This window comes from Lytechinus pictus, chromosome 10 (assembly GCF_037042905.1).
Source record: "Lytechinus pictus isolate F3 Inbred chromosome 10, Lp3.0, whole genome shotgun sequence".
Taxonomy (NCBI): Eukaryota; Metazoa; Echinodermata; class Echinoidea; order Temnopleuroida; family Toxopneustidae; genus Lytechinus; species Lytechinus pictus.
Genome location: NC_087254.1, coordinates 32,264,952 through 32,283,764, shown reverse-complemented (window position 1 = coordinate 32,283,764; position 18,813 = coordinate 32,264,952). Strand labels below are relative to the sequence as shown.

Sequence of the window (18,813 nt, the reverse complement as noted above, 5' to 3'; positions counted from 1 at the left end):
TCAGTTCATGAGTACATTCACCAGGATACACGTCCTGATGAATATCTATCCACTTGGAATGAACATACGATTCGCTCACAAACTCATAGACTTTTTTTTAGCCAAGAGAAGAACTGAGCAGCATCTGGTATTCCTTTGGGACATCTATAAGTGCAAGGCTCAGGCAATGTGCATGGCAATGAACATAGTATGCGTTTTTGGCTTCTTTTTGGACTCGAGCCGAGACACCACTTATCTTCCCACTCATGACTGATGCTCCATCATAACCTTGACCAACTAGGAATTGCTTACAGTCCAATCCATGGGTCTTAAGAATGTCCAATATATAATTCGTCAGTGATTCAGCATCCAACTCAAAACGTAGCTCTGAACTCCAAAAAACTCTCATGGATTTTTCCCTCATAAAGGTATCTTATAACCAGGGAAATTTGCTCTTGTTTGGATATATCCTTCGTCTCATCAACCAGTATTGCAAATTTCCTGCTTCCTTAACCTCTTGGGATGTTTTCTTTCCTAATGATATCAGCGAAAGTTTGTATCATTTTGTTTTGAATCTCCGGACTGGTGTATCTTTGATGATTTCATCATGGGATGCAACTAGCTCCAGGAGTTTTACTGCCTGGATTAACAGCTCAGATATGTTCTTTATGTCCTTGTTGTGCAATTTTTTTAGTGCAAGTCACCAAAATGACTTGGCCAAGTGTTTTAATGAAGTTTTTTTTTAAACTGTGGTCTGATGCGCTATTCATCATTTGTGCAACGGAGGTCCCCTTAGTTTGCATCTGATTGAATTCAGTCCAAGCCAAAATGTTGATAGTCTGCATGAATGTGCTTTGTGAATTGTCCTGATTTTCCGTCTGCTTTTTTCCAATAGGCGTATCCATTGGCAGTAAATAATTTTTCAACTTTCCCTGACGATGAAAAATTTGGCATACGAAGCAATACACGCTATCAGTGCTTTGTGAATTTTCCAACCAAGGATATTCATCAAACCATTCAGAGCGAAAAGACCTCTGTTTTTTACCACACTGGGACTGAGGATAAGTGTTTAGTTTTGGCTGGGAAGGTCCATCAGTGGGAGTCTTTGATATGTCCCTTGGTCCAGGCACTTTTCTTCCCTCAGCAAACTGTGGTGCGCCTTTATCAACCAAATCTAGTGAAACAGCAATGGTTTGAATGTCATCATCGCTCATGCTTCTGTCACTTTACATATTAATATAACTTTCGTTACCAGCATGTTCATGATTATCTAACAATACATCAGCTGGAAGATGATCATGTTCTGGTTCTCCATCTCCGACGTTTTCAAGACCTGACTTTAATACAAGACAAGTATTTTGGATGGGGTTAAATTAATGAGGCTAGTGTTTTACTTACACGTGTCTTGCTTTTGAAGGACTGGAAGTGATACTAAGATCTAGTCAAGATGGATCATAGGCCAACAGCATACAGACTCTAATTCCAGCCAGACAATGCACATGCATGTACTAGAATTCTGGTACAGTACAGTGCATGCGCCTGAAGTGTGGTAGTGAACTTAGCACACGTCACGAACCTACGTGTGTACAAAGATATGGATCAACCGTGAATTTGCAATCTATGGTAGATAGCAATTATTACAGCATGTATGGTATGTGTGGTAAAGTCTACGTTGATTGTATGCGTGCAATGTGCCTGCCAGTAATATACTAGTAGGCCTAGAGTAGTCTTTTTTTTAAACAATGATTCAGGCCTTGCAGTCCCTTGCAGTGTAATGTAGCTAAATCGCTCTGACAATTGCAGGTAGTCTCATATATATATATTTGTTTTCACTTATTTCATTTTTTTTTTTACTTCTAAGAACATGCATGGTTCTGTTTGAAAATTCAATGTAACTTAGCCCCCCCCCCCCATAGCTATGCCTCTGTCTTTAAGAGCAGGTGGTCTTTATGGAAAGGTCAGTTCTTTATACTTTTATAATGCTGTTTGTAAGTTACAAGTGACTTTGCAAACGTCTGGTGATCCTTTCTTGTGGTAAACGATTTACCAAATTTTCATTGATGTTGATGTAGTTCCTAAGAAAGGATCAGCAGTCATTCGTAACTTACGAACAACTTTATAAAACACCTACATGTTTCCTGTAAAACAGTCAAGCCTGTAGACCACCCAATGGAGACAAAAGTGGTTTTATTTATGTATGGATAGGTTATTTTAATACAGTGAAACCTGTATACTACACAAGAGAGGTATTTAAGAAAAGTGCTTCTATGAACAGATGGTCTTTATGAACAGGTTCTTGTAATGCAGCAAAACCTGTATATAAATGCCATCTATGGTATAAAGGACAAGTCCACCCCCCCAAAAAAGTTGATTTTAATAAAAAGAGAAAAATCAAACAAGCACAACACTGAAAATTTCATCAAAATCGGATGTAAAATAAGAAAGTTATGACATTCTTAAGTTTTGCTTAATTTCACAAAATAGTTATATGCACATCCTGGTCATTATGCAAATGAGGGAACTGATGACATCACTCCCTATTTCTTTTGTATTTTATTAAATGAAATATGAAATATTCTAATTTTCTCCTCATTGTCCTGTGAAACCAAGTTTTATTCCGCCCTGAACATGTGGAATCACCATTGTTTAACATTACATGGTTCAGTCAAGTTGGTCCTCATTGTAATAATTGAAATATTGTATAATTCAAACAATAAAAAACAAAAGAAATAGTGAGTGAAGGACATCATTGATTCTCTCATTTGCATGTGACTAAATTGTGCATAAAACTATTTTGTGAAAAATAAGCAAAACTTTAAAATGTCATAACTTTCTTATTTCAAATCCGATTTTGATGAAATTTTCAGCATTATGCTTGTCTGATTTTTCTCTATTGATTCAAATCAACATTTTTCTGAGGTGGACTTGACCTTTAAGAGAAGGTGGTCTTTATGGACAGTTTCATGTAGTACAGCGTGGAAGCGTCATGGTGTAGCGGTTCTGACTCTCGCCTTGTAATCAGAGGGTCGTGTGCTTGAATCCCACCATGGCCTAGCATCATTTGGCAAGAGTCTTGGAACTCTTGTTGGAATGCTCCCCAGGGAGTGGAGAAGATGCATACATTGTATGCAGGCATGCCAGGATCCAATGACCGGGATAATAATATATAGATCTATAAAGCGCTTAGAGACGTTGTACCGATGTATTAAGCGTTATATAAAAACAGATTATTATTACAGAGAAACCTGTATAAAGACCAACCAAAGGAGAGAAGAAAAGCAGTCTATATTGAGCAGATAGTTTTGATAGACAGGTTCTTGGAATACAGTGGAACCTGTGTATAAAAACCACCCAAGGGAGACAAAATGGTAGTCTTTAAGAGTGAATGGTCTAGATAGACAGGTTATTTTAATAAAGTGAAACCTGTGTATAGAGACTACCAAACGGAGACAGAAAAAATTGGTCTCATATATGCTTTTCACACTGCACTTATTTTCCTTAACCCCGGGAAATTGGTTGGGCTAAGGGGGGGGGGGGTCTCAAATGGATAGGTGAATGGATGGATAGATGGATAGAGATGTATGTAGCATAGTGAAAAATAATGTAGAGTGTGAACATACGAAAATGCACTTGAATTCCAGAAAAAGGGCAGTTTGAGGGTAAAGGATTCCTAAGGGATATAGGACCGACAAACAAATATGTTTTCACAGTTTTAAATGGTTTTGTAGAATGAATAGCAAAGCAAATGGAGAGATTGGTCGAGAATATTGAACTATCCTGGACAGAGAATTTATTTTTGTCAATTTTAGTTTTATATTTGTTGATATTTTGAATAAGGGCAGGTGTCGGTCTGTCACTAGTTAATTGACTCCGTAGAGCTTAAGCTGTCAGTAGGTTCTCGATAGTATAGGGGATAGAGAGAGTCCAGTGTACCCACGTTGAATAGAGTTTAAAATGAGATATTTGAGATTTGAATTAAAATATTTTGACCAATGGAAAAAGTTTTTGCCCTGTCCATCAAAATGACAGTGGAGTTAGATCAGGTGACCAAAAGATTATTATGGGATGGAAAAATAATAGCAAATATTAAGAATCTTCTGGTTTTCCCTTTCCTCTTTGCACGTGCACATGCATAAATTTTATCCACGTCCCAGAGCATTTGCCACCCCCTCTTCTTCTTTCTTTTCTTTCATTGTCTTTGTTACCAAATCGACTCCTGAAGAACATGTTTTTAAAGTTAAATCAAAGTTTGTCCTGTTACAGAACGAAACTTTTGAAATGTTGTCGTCTGTGTCTTCGATTTGCTGAGTGTTAAAGAGAGCAACGAAGGACTGTGATTTTGCGAAGCAATAATCTTCAGTTCAAAAGCCTTAGAATGTAGCCCTAAAGTAAAGTCATTATTAATTTTCTTAGAAAATGGCACTTGTATTGCATGTGATGTTGCAAAGTCCCCCCACCCCCGAAAAATTTGTTTTTCTCTTAATATATCCTCAGGTGAATTTTCACAAAATCATAAATTAAAAAATATGTTTTTAGTGTAATGAAAATCAACTTGATGTCATTATTAACTCCCACTTTTTTTTACTTTTATTTTTTAAAACAAGGGGGTCTGTGCAGGGTGGGGGGGGGGGGCAGTCAAATTTATTGCTGTACACACGCGTGACAAAGAAATTTCCAAACACCCCCTAAACGAGTTTTTCTCTGTGTGCAAAGTAACCCCCTAAACAAGTTCTTCGTGGGCTTTATTTACACATTTTGGCCCCTAAACAAGATGTCGCCAAAATATGACCTCTGGGAAAAAGCTTGGGGAAAAAAAAACATACCCTAAACACGTTTGGCTAATCTTAGAAAAAAAGCTTTGGGGAAAAAAAAATACCCTAAATACGTTTGACCCCGCGATTGACCATTGACCAGTCTTTAAAAACCACCCTTTTTCTTGAAAATCAGTGTTTTTGATACCCTTAACAAGTCCATGCGCGGACCACGTCCAAAACTGAAAAAAAAAAACACCCCTTTAAACGCGTTTCTTTGTTCACGAGTGTGTACAGCAATATATTTGACTGCCCCCCCCCCCTCCCGGGGGGGGGGGGGGGCGACTTTAGTCTAGCAAATATCTACAGGCACAAGCCCTCGGTTTGTCAAAACACACTGAAGTGGTCTGAATTTCAAGCCTTCATGGCCCGGGGCTGAATTGAACTATGTGTTACATGTATGTTGCATTTTTTAATACAAAAATGCAATTATCACCATTATAACAAGTTGTATTGTGCTAGATCATGGAGGTAAGTTGGTTTTATGACCATCTTGTTGAGTAAAGTTTTAATTAGGGTCTGTGCCTGAAGACTAAGACACCGTTCTCACTACCTTCCTAAAACTAGTTTATTGGAAACTAGCTTAAAGGTCAAGTCCACCCCATAAAAATGTTGATTTGAATAAATAGAGAAAAATCAAACTAGCAAAACGCTGAAAATGTCATCAATATCGGATGTAAAATAAGAAAGTTATGACACTTTAAAGTTTTGCTTATTTTCCACAAAACAGTGATATGAACAACTCAAATGAGAAAGTTGATGATGTCCCTCACTATTTTTTTTTTATTGTTTGAATTATACAATATTTCATTTTTTATAGATTTGACAATGAGGACAAACTTGACTGAATCATATAGTATTAAACAATGCTCATTCCACATGTTCAGGGAGGAATTAATCGCTGTTCATTTGACAATGAGGAGAAAAATAGAATATTCCCTATTTCACGTAATAAAATACAAAATAAATAGTGAGTGGATGACGTCATCAGTCTCCTCATTTGCATACCCACCAAGATGTGCATATAACTGTTTTGTAAAATTAAGCAAAACTTTAAAATGTCATAACTTTCTTATTTTAAACCCGATTTTGATGAAATTTTCAGTGTTAAGTTTGTTGGATTTTTCTCTTTTTATTCAAATCAACTTTTTGTTGGGGTGGACTTGTCCTTTAACGGTCGAAGCGATCTTGGAAGTGATCTTCCAAACCGGTTCATAAAACCACCTCGCGATGTAGTTCAAGATCACTTTGCCTCGTGAAACTGGTTTTAGCGTACGTGAGGAGACAATCATTCTTCGGAAAGCGATCTTCGCACATTTAGTGCGTGCTACTCTACACAATGTGTGTAGAATGCCTATGATGATGCGGTGTCACCCCACTGAGAGCGTTCTTATAGCAACAAGACCGCTTTACGTGAAGTAATTTTGAAAACCACATTCAGGTGATCAAATGGGAAAGCTAGCAAAGCGATATTCCAAACTGGTTTCTAGTAAGCTAGTTTTAGAAAGTGTAATGAGAACGGGGTCTTAGTCAGGGAGTGGTTGGGAGAATAGCTAAGGGAGCCCTCCCAAAAAGACATTAACATTCTTCCATCGTGCCCCCTGAGAATTGTGGTCTGGTCAACATCATTTGGGAAGGTGGACCTGTCATGATGGGATGGATAAAATAAGTTATTATGGGATAGCAGGGTTAGAAGAAAAGATCACATGAACTGAGCAAGCATACTGGCTCAAAAAATCCAGCATGGCCCTTGGTTTTAGTTGTAGTAAGTCCATGCTTTCAGTTTGATTGCTGGCTGACATAGGGAGGAATGCACACAGTTTTCTCAGTCTTGACTACTGTTTTTCCGTGATCATGATGATCCCTGTATGTGTTCTAACTTCTAATTGTGGAAAAGAACCTTACCGATAGGCAAGTACATTACGTTATGATTGTGTAGATTGGTTGAATTCAACCGAAATATCATGAATGTGTACTTAGCTTCAGGACTGGGAATGGGATTTGATGACTGGTGTAGAATGCAACAAGATACTGTTTACTTTGTGGTCCTGAAAAGAAAGGCAGGGACTGCCTGGTTATGTTGGTGGAGTGCTAGCCTCTGGTCGAGGCCCTGGCTGCTTCCCGAGCGAAGCGAGGGATATCCTAATTCGCGAAGCGAATTAGCCTGGCGCGAGCCAGGGCCTCTGGACATCTGTACCGAATTATATATTCATGAGGCACGTCTTCCTAATGAATATAGATGAGCTCATGAATATTTAACGTTCACCTCGTAAATTGACCAATGAAATGTCAAAGCTGTTTCGTCCGTGGTTTGGAATAGTCCACTATTTTGCAGGGGATCGATTTAATTGTGGAAGATTTTTTTTTTTTTTAATGCATTGAAAAATCATTTTCTGACAAAAACAGTATTTTCATTACTTTTACAAAATCTAGCATTAAAGAAATTAAAGTTGAATTGTATTGAATATCTATTTTGAAGAATAATATGAAACGTATCCCTATTTTCACCCCCGTCTCTTTGCTCAATTGTGGACGAGTCTTTCCCTCCGTCTTGGAAGTTTTGTTTAGTCTTTGATAAAGTCACTCTCTAGAAGAAAACAGAGTGAAATCATGGACTAGATGCTAAAAAGTACTGTATGTTGTTCGGGTGTCAAATATTAGACGGAAATACGTACAGAGATAAAGACTAAGACAAATGTATTTCCAAAACACAGCTGATTTTGCGAACACGTGTGTGAACACTTTCGATTGAGTTGGAGTTTTCATGTTGTCTATTGTTGATGTTTCACTTTCAATATAGATTTTCCACTGAATTATAGAAAGTTTTGGATGTATATTTGTGTTGGATGGACCACGCTTTTTTCAAGACGATCTGATAAATTATTGGACATTAGTTAGCTGAGACAGTATGATTTATCAACAAGTTATTTCGAGTCCATGTCACGATGCTGCTTGCTGGTAAGGTCAACGTACCTAACGTTACCCCTACAAAACCCGTCGTGATACGGCCGGGAAGAGGACGTCCCAGAGCAACTGACCGTGTGTGTTGTGTGTGCAATAGAAACGTAATTTTGTTTAAGAAATATTGCATTGTTGACGATGAAATCTCCTCAAAGTTAAATGAGTTATCTGAAAGAAACACAGATTTTTTGTGCAAGAAGATTTGTGGTGTATGCAAAAATAAAGTAAACAAAATAACATCAAATGATGATCCATCAGCACTTGAGCTGAAAACTATGATTGCAAAGCCAAAGAATCAAGATGAAGATCTACCGGAAGGACGAGTTAAGCGGATGATCACTGAAAGCCCATCCAAATTGATGAGGCAGCAGAAACGGTCTGGAACTGGAAAGTCCACAGCAGCAACAAGCCCTTTGAGTTTGACTTTGTCAGTTAATCCGATCATATGTGCCCCAACAGTCAAGAGAAAGCAGCTCCAATTCAAAGAAAAAACAAGAGAAGAGGTACGTGTCACTTTAAGAATTTTTGTTCATTAATTTTCTTTTCTGCTAATTGAGAATCCATTTCCTTACAGACAAATTAATCATCTTAAATAACTGTCACCATAACCCCTTGCTAAATTAAATTTACCTCATAGAATTGCGTAATATCTCATACTTTAACACCATGTGCTTAAACCTATGACATCATGCTATAAGTGTGGGGGGGGGGGGGGTGCAACAATAGATCACCCCCGTTCCATGAATAGCCTAGGTGTGACGCAAGGATTTACGTCTTTGATGGACACAAATAAAACTGAGATTGTCATAAAATATTTCCATGTTTTTTTTTTTTAAAATCATAGTCATGAATGAAATAGTGCTACCCTAATGCATGGTTAAAGTAATTCTGAAACTTTTAATTACATATCCATGCATTGCTCACATTACAGGACTTGGCAAAACCCACTCCGCCAACTTCTGTAATGATAGATGAACTTCATACGGCTTTGGATCGAGGTGATCTCCACACTGTCGTTCACCATGTGACATCATCACCACTTCTACGTAGTGAATTCAACGAGTGTCTGTCAAAGGAGATCAGTGCAGAATGTTCCTACCTGTGTGGCATACAGAACAACCAATCAACTTTCCGAAACAAAAGCAAGGAAGCTTTACAAGTAAGTATATTGTTGTTTTTTAAAGCATATTTGAGGCGTTCACTCCAAAAGAATATTTACGTCGTAAAGTGTTTTACGAAATGAGAATATAATATTTATTGATTATTAGTAATATCATTTGTATGAGCGTCTTATACATATACACTCAGATGCAACATAAAGACAGTCGCACCATGATTTTTAAACGGGGGGGGGGGGGGGTTGCAAATGGAGGGCAACAGATCATTTATGCTTATTTCATATAACAAGCACAAGCTAAAATTTTTAATATAGGCCCTACTGACTTGAAAAAGGGACTTGTTAAAAGACAAGTCCACCCCAACAAAAAGTTGATCTGAGTAAAAAGAGAAAAATCCAACAACCATATCACTGAAAATTTCATCAAAATCGGATGTAAAACAAGAAAGTTATGACATGTTAAAATTTTGCTTAATTTACAAAATAGTTTCAAGCACATCCTGGTCGGTTTGCAAATGAGGAGACTATCATCCACTCGTTTCTTCTTTTCATTTTATTATATGAAATATGATATAATCATATTTTTTTTCCTTATTGTCAAGTAAAACAATTAATTCCTCCATGAACATGTGGAATTAGCATTGTTTAATACTATTTGGTCTTTATTGTCGAATCTGTAAAAAAATCAAATATAAAAGATACAGAGAGGACATCATCAACTGTCTCATTTTCATGTCATTGAATTATGAATATGAATATCACTGTTTTATGAAAAATAAGCAAAATGTTAACATCTCATAACTTTATTATTGATCTGATTTTTGATGAATTTTTAAGCATTTTGCTAGTTTGATATTCTCTATTTATTCAAATCAACATTATTCTGGGGTGGACTCTACCTTTAAGGAATGTTTGCAAGGAATCATAATACCTCATCAAATAAATAATTTGATGGTGATTCGTGAGTTGTAATTGTAAAAGATATTCTGAGATGATAGTTGGCCGCTGTTTGTAAACACATTTTGTAGCCATGAACAGGATGGGTATCTGACTTAACAATTGATGTGAGCGCAAAGTGCAAGCTGAATAGCACTTTTTAAAATTATGGACATGCAGGATGCATACCGGTACCTTGCTAAAACAAAAAATTACAACTTGAATCACAAGAAGAATAATTTGTGCATATTGACTTGAACACTGGATTTTTAAGACCCATGTTATGTCATTGAACACATCATTTATTTATCTCAACCTACAGCCAAACTTTTGAATTTCATATAATGTCATGGAAGATTGTGTTAGAGATTAACAGTGTTGGGAGCTAACAGTCACTGTACAAGAAAATTTTCATAATTTGAAGAGTGATAACGCTGTTTTGAAGCACTTTACATCTAGAGTATGATGCTCATGACAACATTTTCTATACGTTTTTTTTTTCAGTTTTCAAAAATTCTAGGGGAGGGGGAGCATGTGTGGGGGGAACAAGAACTCAATTTTATGAGCTGTACCCAATATGCTTTTCATTGTAATGTCACATAGGCTGGTATTTACTGTATGCAGTTGTAAATTTCAGCCAGATTTTCATGAAGTACTGATTCTAAATATCTTGATAATTTTTTGGTTTTCAGGAGTTTTCTTTCGATAAACAAGAAGCAGAATTGAAGGAAAAAGCCCCAGTTCTTCTGACATGCCTTCAGGCTGCTGCCACCAATCCCAGGTTGGACAAACGAAAATCAAAGTCTTCTGGCACAATAATCCCTGGAGTATTGGCAGCTGCAGGGACAGTGTTATATCTTCGAAACAGGGAGATGAATGCTTCCCAAACCCTTACATCTTTGGCCCTCAAACGAGGGGGAGCGTCGTCAAAGACATTTGCTCGTCTTCAGGGGAGAGGACTGTCAGTATCGTACAAAAGTACATTAAGGCGGCAGACACACCTAGGTGAGGGCTTTGATGCCGAAGTAAAGCAGTGGAAGGAGGAAGTGGAGGAGGAAGCTAGATCTGAAAAAGAGCTGAGAGAGAGGCTGGCCAAGGGGGATGTTCTTGCAGCAAGTGAACTGGAATCTCTGAATGCCAGCCGTCATCCAGGATATATCCTGAACGGGGACAACGTAGATGTGAAGGTCAAGCCAAGGCAAGCATCCATGGAGGACAAAGGGCAGGACCTGCACTTCTACCAATTCCTCGCGGTAAAAAACCGAATAGCTGATTTCAGCCTGTCAGACGTCGCACCTGCTATGAATGTTGAGGATGCTTCCTTGAACATGTTCCTGCCCTCCCCAGAGGATAACAACCATTTGAGAGATGAATGGGCAACGCTTGTGGCTCGAGTAGTGACACAAAACATACCAGCACTCTCATGGATGGCGGAGTTTACTGAGACGAAAATCAAACATGAGTACATGGACAAGACCAAACAGAAGAGCACTGTTGTAAGTGTTTAATCATTCTTTAAGTAGCATTTGATACAATGCACACATAAGAAAACTTAGCCAATAAATATATTTGCCAGATGCGAAAGATGTCTCCTACAAATTTATAAATTCAGGTATGAAAATGAAATTTAATTCTGAGTAGTGTGTTTCAGTGTAAGGTAATTTGCCAATGGATATCACATGGAAGGTTTGAAGTAATATCAAATATAATATTAAAGAATCATAGCCTACTTAAAATAGGCTTGATTTTGTAGAAGTCACACTGTCAGTCATTTTTAATGCATGTATGTTGTATTGAATCTAATAATAATGTAGGAAAATCATACATGTATTCTGTTATGCATGCTTGATGTGTTATTTGTTTGATATTATTTCCATCAGGTTAACTTGGGCGTCATCACAGAAAATGAAAATACTCATGAAGGGATTGTTGCCATCCTCGACAAGATGAATGCTTACATCCCTATGATGAAGGACAGCAATGTGCAGATCCCAACTCTCAGCGGAGGAGACTTACTAACTTGTGAAAGACAGGTCAATGCAAAAAAGGACAGGCAGGACAGCACATCCTCTGCAAGCAAATGGGAAGGCGTCATTCCAGTCATTGATGATTTCCATGCCATGGCCAATTTTCTAGAGGTATAAAATAGTTATACTATTTTACAATTTCTACTAATTTTAAAGGAGTAGTAATTGTTTAGTTTAGTGCCATACTCTTTTTCTATTTTACTCTTATTTTTTAAATATTCAAATGACTTTTTCAATCGGCAAATAGGGGGGGGGGGGGCGGTAAGGAAATTACAGGTGTAATATATTTTTTAGCTACTAAACATGTGATGATTACCACACTGATATTTGACATTAAGATATTACACAACATAAAAAGACTGAGAAATTCTGTAGTAATTAGTCAGTTTTTAGACAATTTTCATTCACAAAATCATCTCACCAGGATTTCATATTTCTTCTCCAATCTTTCACTTTAAAATATGTATGATTTTATACAACTGCAATAATGAAGACTGTTAATATCTCATCCCTTCATATCATTTCTATTGTTGTGCGTTTGTTATCTTATTGGAATGTAAAGTGATTGTGTTTTTTTTTACTTCAAATTCACACAGAATTTGCAAATAATTATACTAAAACACACTGATGACCCTCCCGTACATTTTTCTAATTTTAGTTTGTAATCAATGGACAAAACTTGTAAGTGAATAGTTAAGGGCTGTCCGATTATAGACATGAAAGGCCGTAGCTCTCTCACAATCATGCAGTAATTGTTAGCTAGGTTTGTTAATTTAGATGGGTGGATAGACGGATGGATGGATGGATGGATAGATAGATAGGTAGGTATTTAGTGGGTGGATGGATGGATAGATAAATGGATGGATGGATAGATGAATAGATGGATGGATGGATAGATAGATATTCAGATGGGTGGATGAATAAAAAATGGATGGATAGATTGATTGATACAGTAGATAGATAGATAGGTAGACAGATAGGTAGATAGATACCCACATCTTCACATTACAGTCAACCAATGCTCTTGTTTTTTTACGCATGTCCACTTGCATCAAATATGAAGTTAATTCAATCATGAATATTTGTTCTTTCAGGTTATATGGAAAGTGTTGTACTCTACAAAGTCAGCTAGAGACCCTGGGACACTTTACGCTTCCAGGAATTTTCTCAGGGCAACGAATGTTCCTGCAAGTCCGTTGAAAGATGTCAATGCGTCAGTCGAGTTCCTGACACGATATTCAGAGTCCCTCATTGTTGCAGCAGCATTGCATCATTTTGGCATGGAAGATGTTAATTCACAACCAACTCGAAATATAATTGACAAGGATTCTACAAATGTTGCGGATGAGGTCAAAGAGCAACTGGGCCGTCTGGTGGACAGGTATGCAATTCATGAGGGCCCACATTTTGACAGAGCTTCGAAATTCGTCTGCCCACTCTGTAACAAAGAATACGTTCATCAGAGAAGTCTACAGAAACATACAGAGCAACAACATTCAAACGAGCCCAGCAAACAAACTACAAGCACCAACACAGAGGATTCGATGTTTAATTACAGCTCGGCAGCCCTTGGTATGTGTTTGTTGTGGATGGACTTCGAAGATGCGAGAAAATATGGAGATGGTGCTCGTATCATCAGGCTGTACAAGTACTTTGTGCTTTACTTTAAGCTAGAAGGGAAGACTAAGTATGCCCTACACAGTCTGAGGCTACTTGCGCAGGTAAAGTGTCTTCTTTCCCCACGATTGGCACACCAACTCATTTGGAATAGAGTGGTTAACAATGTGGGGAAAGAAGACACAAATGTTGAACTAGACAGAGAAAATGAACACCACAACCGCATCTTCAAAGAAGAATACCGCCAATTTCATGGTAAAGTCTCAAAGGCGAGTGTCGCGAGAGTCAGTCATTCAGCACAAACCTCCGAAAAAATTCTTACCAAGGTGGATGAAGGTACTCAGACCCGGGCGTATAAGGGTGCACACAAGAAAAAAGATCTGAGTGAAGACGTGCAGAGATTGGCCCATCACATGCACAGAGAACAAATCTTCTCTGAAAAGGATTCGAGGCATCATCATGCTTTCCCCTCCTTTCCTCTGAACCCTCTTTCCAGGCTCAATCTAGCTAGTCTGAGATCATGGATGTCAAAAAAGTTGAAAGACTTTGCTTTCTAATGAATTTTTCTTCATATCTGACCTACCTTTATTACTTGGCTGGTAGATGTTTATTTACAGTGTTAATGACATGTTAGTGAAATGCTTACAGGTATCCTACTATCTTATACATAACAAAGACATTTGAAAATTGTCATGATACAACTATCTTTTCTATTTTGAAAATTTTATATTATCATGGTATATACTGGTGTCCATGATTTATATGAAAGTACATTTCATTTTATATTCTGTAAAGTGCATGCTCTTTAACATGAAAAGCCGCCTTACATTGCAGGGGAACAGTTGGTGACATATGGCTGATGATGGTACATGCATTCACGGCTTGTTTCAAGAACATAATTCTGCATGATATATCTGAGAAATTTTTTAACTCATGTAACATTACAAGTATGAGAATAGTTCCTATATTTTCTGTATGACATTTTATATACATATATATAGATATATATATATAAGATTATTTATAACTGTGTTTTTAATTGTATCAGCAAGAATAACTGACTGTTCCACTAAAGGTGTGTATATGATATGAACCAGCCAAGTGAACAATGCACACAGCTTCACTTATTTTTTTTTTAAAGGAATTTTTCAAATTTAGTATTTAAACATTCACATCAGCTTTTGGTTTATTTCTTAAAGCAATGTTTCATTTGAGTAGGTGATAGGAATTATTTGCTGCAACCCGAGCACCTCATTGGAAGTTGATTTCATAAAAGAAATTTATCTTTGGATATACATTAACTGTGCATATGTATGTATTGTATTTTATTTTTTGAACTTCTATTTAGTGATATAAAGCTTTATCATTATTTGGCAATGTGTGATGTATATGTGACACTTAGCTTTTTTGCCATTTTGCCAACATGAACATTTTTCATCATTTCACATTCTTGGTTGCGCTGAAGCATTCCTCGTGGAAAATGTATTTAAATTGTTTGTCCTAAAAAAGCTTGATTTATCTGTAAATGTACAAGATTTGAAAATAGTTTTACTTCTCAAATTGACATTAAAGATAAATTCCAGTTCTGGTAACAATCTCAAAATGACTTTACAGAATCTAATATAATGACCACCTAAGTGTCTGTTTGTATGAATAAAAAATATGTGCCAAAGGATTCTGGAAGAAATTGTGTAATTGCTGAGTAATAAGCAAAATAAGCGCGGATTCCGTCACTTTCATCGGGTCTTTATTCCAGCAATAAAAATACACTGTCCCACGTGTGCCTATCTGTGTTGGCGATCTTCAGTGTGATCGTATTTCAGCTTAGAGTTTATGATTTCACGAAGTTCAGTTTATGTAACTGTACCAGATCTACATCCACGATGATATAGTTACTTAACCTTGGTTTTACAGACTTTCTCACGAAATTAGTGTTTTACAGCAACTATTATCATTTAGCTTTAAATGTTTTAGTTGTACAACAGTTGTCGTCATGATTCAAGTATACTGATTTCAAATGGAATGGACAACACTCTAAAGGTCAATCAAAACGTAGGTCTACTTCCTTGCCATGCATCACTGGAATTTCATTAAAGCAAATAAGATGAGGCTATTACTAGTTGATTAGTCTTTACTCACTAAAATGCTCTTTCAGTTGTCTCTTTCTTTTTCGGTACATGTTAACACTGATGATTTTTCTTTATATATATTAGGATTTCATGAGTCAACACAGATTGGCAAAAAAAGGATGTAATAATTTATCTCATACTATTATTGTTTCATAAATTTCTTATACATACATTTCTTGTTAATTTTGGAAGATTTATTTTACTGAAATTCTCTGTATCCTATTTATTTTTAGCTAAATTGAAAACAATCATGTTAGGTGAGAAAACTCTGTATACACTTTGATATACATTTAGAATCATGGTTTTACGCCATTTTCAGAATGATGGGCACTTACATTCAAAAGACTGCCCAGCACCATGACCACAGTCCAATATTTAAAAAAAATTACTTCAAAAGATTCAAAGTTAAGAAATTCAGCAAAATTTCAAAGTGAAACGCGTAGAAAATGTTGAGAGGAGGGCTTGCAAGCCCCCCCCCCCCCTTCGTGCAGTACAAAGTTAATATGAATTTGTGTTCTTTCAATTTCAGTAAATTTTGTAAAGCTAACAAATTTGTTATACATGTATAGATTTGTGATTATGTGCATACAGTATATACAGCTGATATTTATGCAATATAAACATTTCATTTGATGCCAAAAAGTTGTAACAAAGCACTTCCTTCCATAATTTTGTGTTTTTTCACTGATATCATATTTCACATACATCTGTTGATTGGTATTGTAGATATGAAGGGTTATTATCTTCTATTATACATGCATGAAGAAAGTAAAGGTGATGCTACTGAAGATGTACATATATTATTGCCTTTGCAATTTGCTCTATCTTGTCAGTCTCTTTATACGTATTTATCATCATCTTTTTTGCAATATGTTTTACCAAACTTTACAAAGAACTGCAATATTATATTCTCTGGGATGTACAATTGTTCTTGTTAGTGCACTGATTCTTAACAGTATCTCCATCAGTATTCATGATATGATTGCAATATATGTAGACAACTTTCAAAGGGAATGACAGTATTCTCTTATTGCTCTTTATCTTGTCAGTAATTTTATCCGTATTCATATTTGTCTTCCTTTACATGGAATAACATTTGTTTTTCCATTTTAAACAGTGAAAAAAAGATGAGGACAATTCATAACATAGTTTGTACCAAGGTGTACCTGTATATTGATGAAGCATTTGTCATATTTTTATTAAATGGTACAGAAAGATGAACCTTTATCAACTTTATCACACTGCCTCTGTTCAATTTGTTCTGTGACATAGTTTGAGTTTTTAATGTGCATGTCATTTTGAAGACAGGATTACAGTACATGTCTTGCTTCAGATTCATTTTGTGGTTAGGTAGATGAAAAAATGATGGAATAATATGGAAAACATATTAGGATGGGAGAAAATATGCCAGGATACAGAATATTTTTAAATGGAAAAAATCCAATGCAAAGTGTTTTTAACAAAAATTAATTAATGTGTCATTATTTTTCATTTTACCGATTAAAATCAATTAATTCCATCAAAATAAAGTCCCAGACAATTTTCAATGAAAAAACAATAAAAAAACAAGTCTTAAGACAAAGAAATACTTAATAAATTTAGAAAATAATAAATTGAATAAGAAAATAAAAGTGATGTTGAAATTCTTTTAAAGCACATTTGATCAGATGCCTATAAAGAGTCTGTGTACCAAAAGTTAGAATTTTATGAGCATTATTATTTAATTAGAGCAAACTTGATTTTATGCATAGATTAGCAAAATTTATTAGCAATGAGATTTTTTGCTGAATTGGATCTTATACTTGTGTAGATTATGCCACAGGTAAAGAGCGTGCCAATTTTTGTTGCGATCGTGCAACTGACAGCCGAAATCATAAGGGGGGATTAATCAACCCCCCCCCCCCCCCGTCTTCTTGGCGTCGAAATTGCCCAGTCTATTTTGGGTTAAAGAGCATGTCAATGGCATAAAAATGGGAATGAATACAAAGAGAAAGATCAAACAAGCTTAATCCTGAAAATTTTGTCAAGATCTGATTTCAATAAAAAAAGTTTTTACATTTGAAAGTTCAGCTTATTTTTCATAAAAAGCTTTACATGTACATGTATGTACAATATAGTGATAGGCAAATGAGATGGTTTTTTTATATACTTACTCTTTCTTTTGTATTATAAAATAAGAAATATTCAAATTTTGCAAAATCTTCATGAATCACAACGGGTGATTCAGCCTCAAGTACCCCTTTAATTGTGTTCCTTGATTTCTCTCTTTCCATTTCTGGTAGGGTGGATTTGAAGTTTAAACATATGGGTTATACAGATAATGTTAGTAGTAAGTTTTAAATCCGGGATTGTCCCTGTGAACAGGTATGGCCTGATTCACCTCACACTCGCAGCAATGGCCCTTACCCCCCTCCCTCCACTTTGCCTGATACAGTGCATCTTTCATCCTCAACCCAACCCTCCTACTCTTCTCCACTTGCCTCTTCCACATCATCTCCCCTTCGAACCACCCACCTCAAACTCAAAAGCCCTTCTTGTAACATGCCTGCCATCCCTCCTCAACATGTGCCCATACCAACCCCACTCTCCTTCACCATCCAGTCCAGATGATGCAACTGCAAGTCGGAATCCCAAAACTCAAAATATCAGAAACATGAAAAATATGCATTTGCCAATAACATGTTAGGATTGTAACACGGAAGTTCACATAATTAAATATTCCATTTATTTCATTGCCTGAAAAGTTGGTAGAACTTAACATTTAATAATGTGCATGTATAAATGGGGCAGTTCCAAACAAACAGAGTGATATTCAGAAACAAATCTTAGCATTCAAACAAATTTATCACCCATATTTAAATCGTCATTTGCAAAGAAATGGTGCCCTACAGTACTTCCTGAAACTCACTTTAAAAATACAAGTAATAACATTTGTTTCAGCGATCCACTCAATTAATGAGATACTGTATGAATATTATTAAACATGGTTACATATATAATGGATATGCATTTTTGAGGATAAAACATATCCCTCAAACTCTGAACTTTAAATGGCTATCACAAGTTTGAGTTATTGGTTGGATTCTCTGTTGTTCTAGCATAATATGCTGCATTACATTAAAAATTGGTGTATTTGTCAATTACGACTTAAAACGTAAACCTATACCCAGTTACATGTATGGAGTGACGGTTACAGAGTGACATCTGGAATATCCATATACAAGCAATGTAAAATG

The 18,813-nt window shown here is 36.3% G+C and overlaps 1 protein-coding gene across 1 annotated transcript; it reads left to right on the top strand.

Annotated features, from left to right (window-relative positions):
• Positions 1 to 5,501: 5,501 nt before the first annotated feature.
• On the top strand, positions 5,502 to 16,813 carry LOC129263286 (uncharacterized). Its single transcript, XM_064105846.1, has 5 exons — positions 5,502 to 8,254; positions 8,683 to 8,910; positions 10,497 to 11,300; positions 11,685 to 11,942; positions 12,926 to 16,813. Exons 1-5 carry the CDS (start codon positions 7,736 to 7,738, stop codon positions 14,003 to 14,005), a joined length of 2,889 nt encoding a protein of 962 aa, XP_063961916.1. The 5' UTR covers positions 5,502 to 7,735; the 3' UTR covers positions 14,006 to 16,813.
• Positions 16,814 to 18,813: the final 2,000 nt, after the last annotated feature.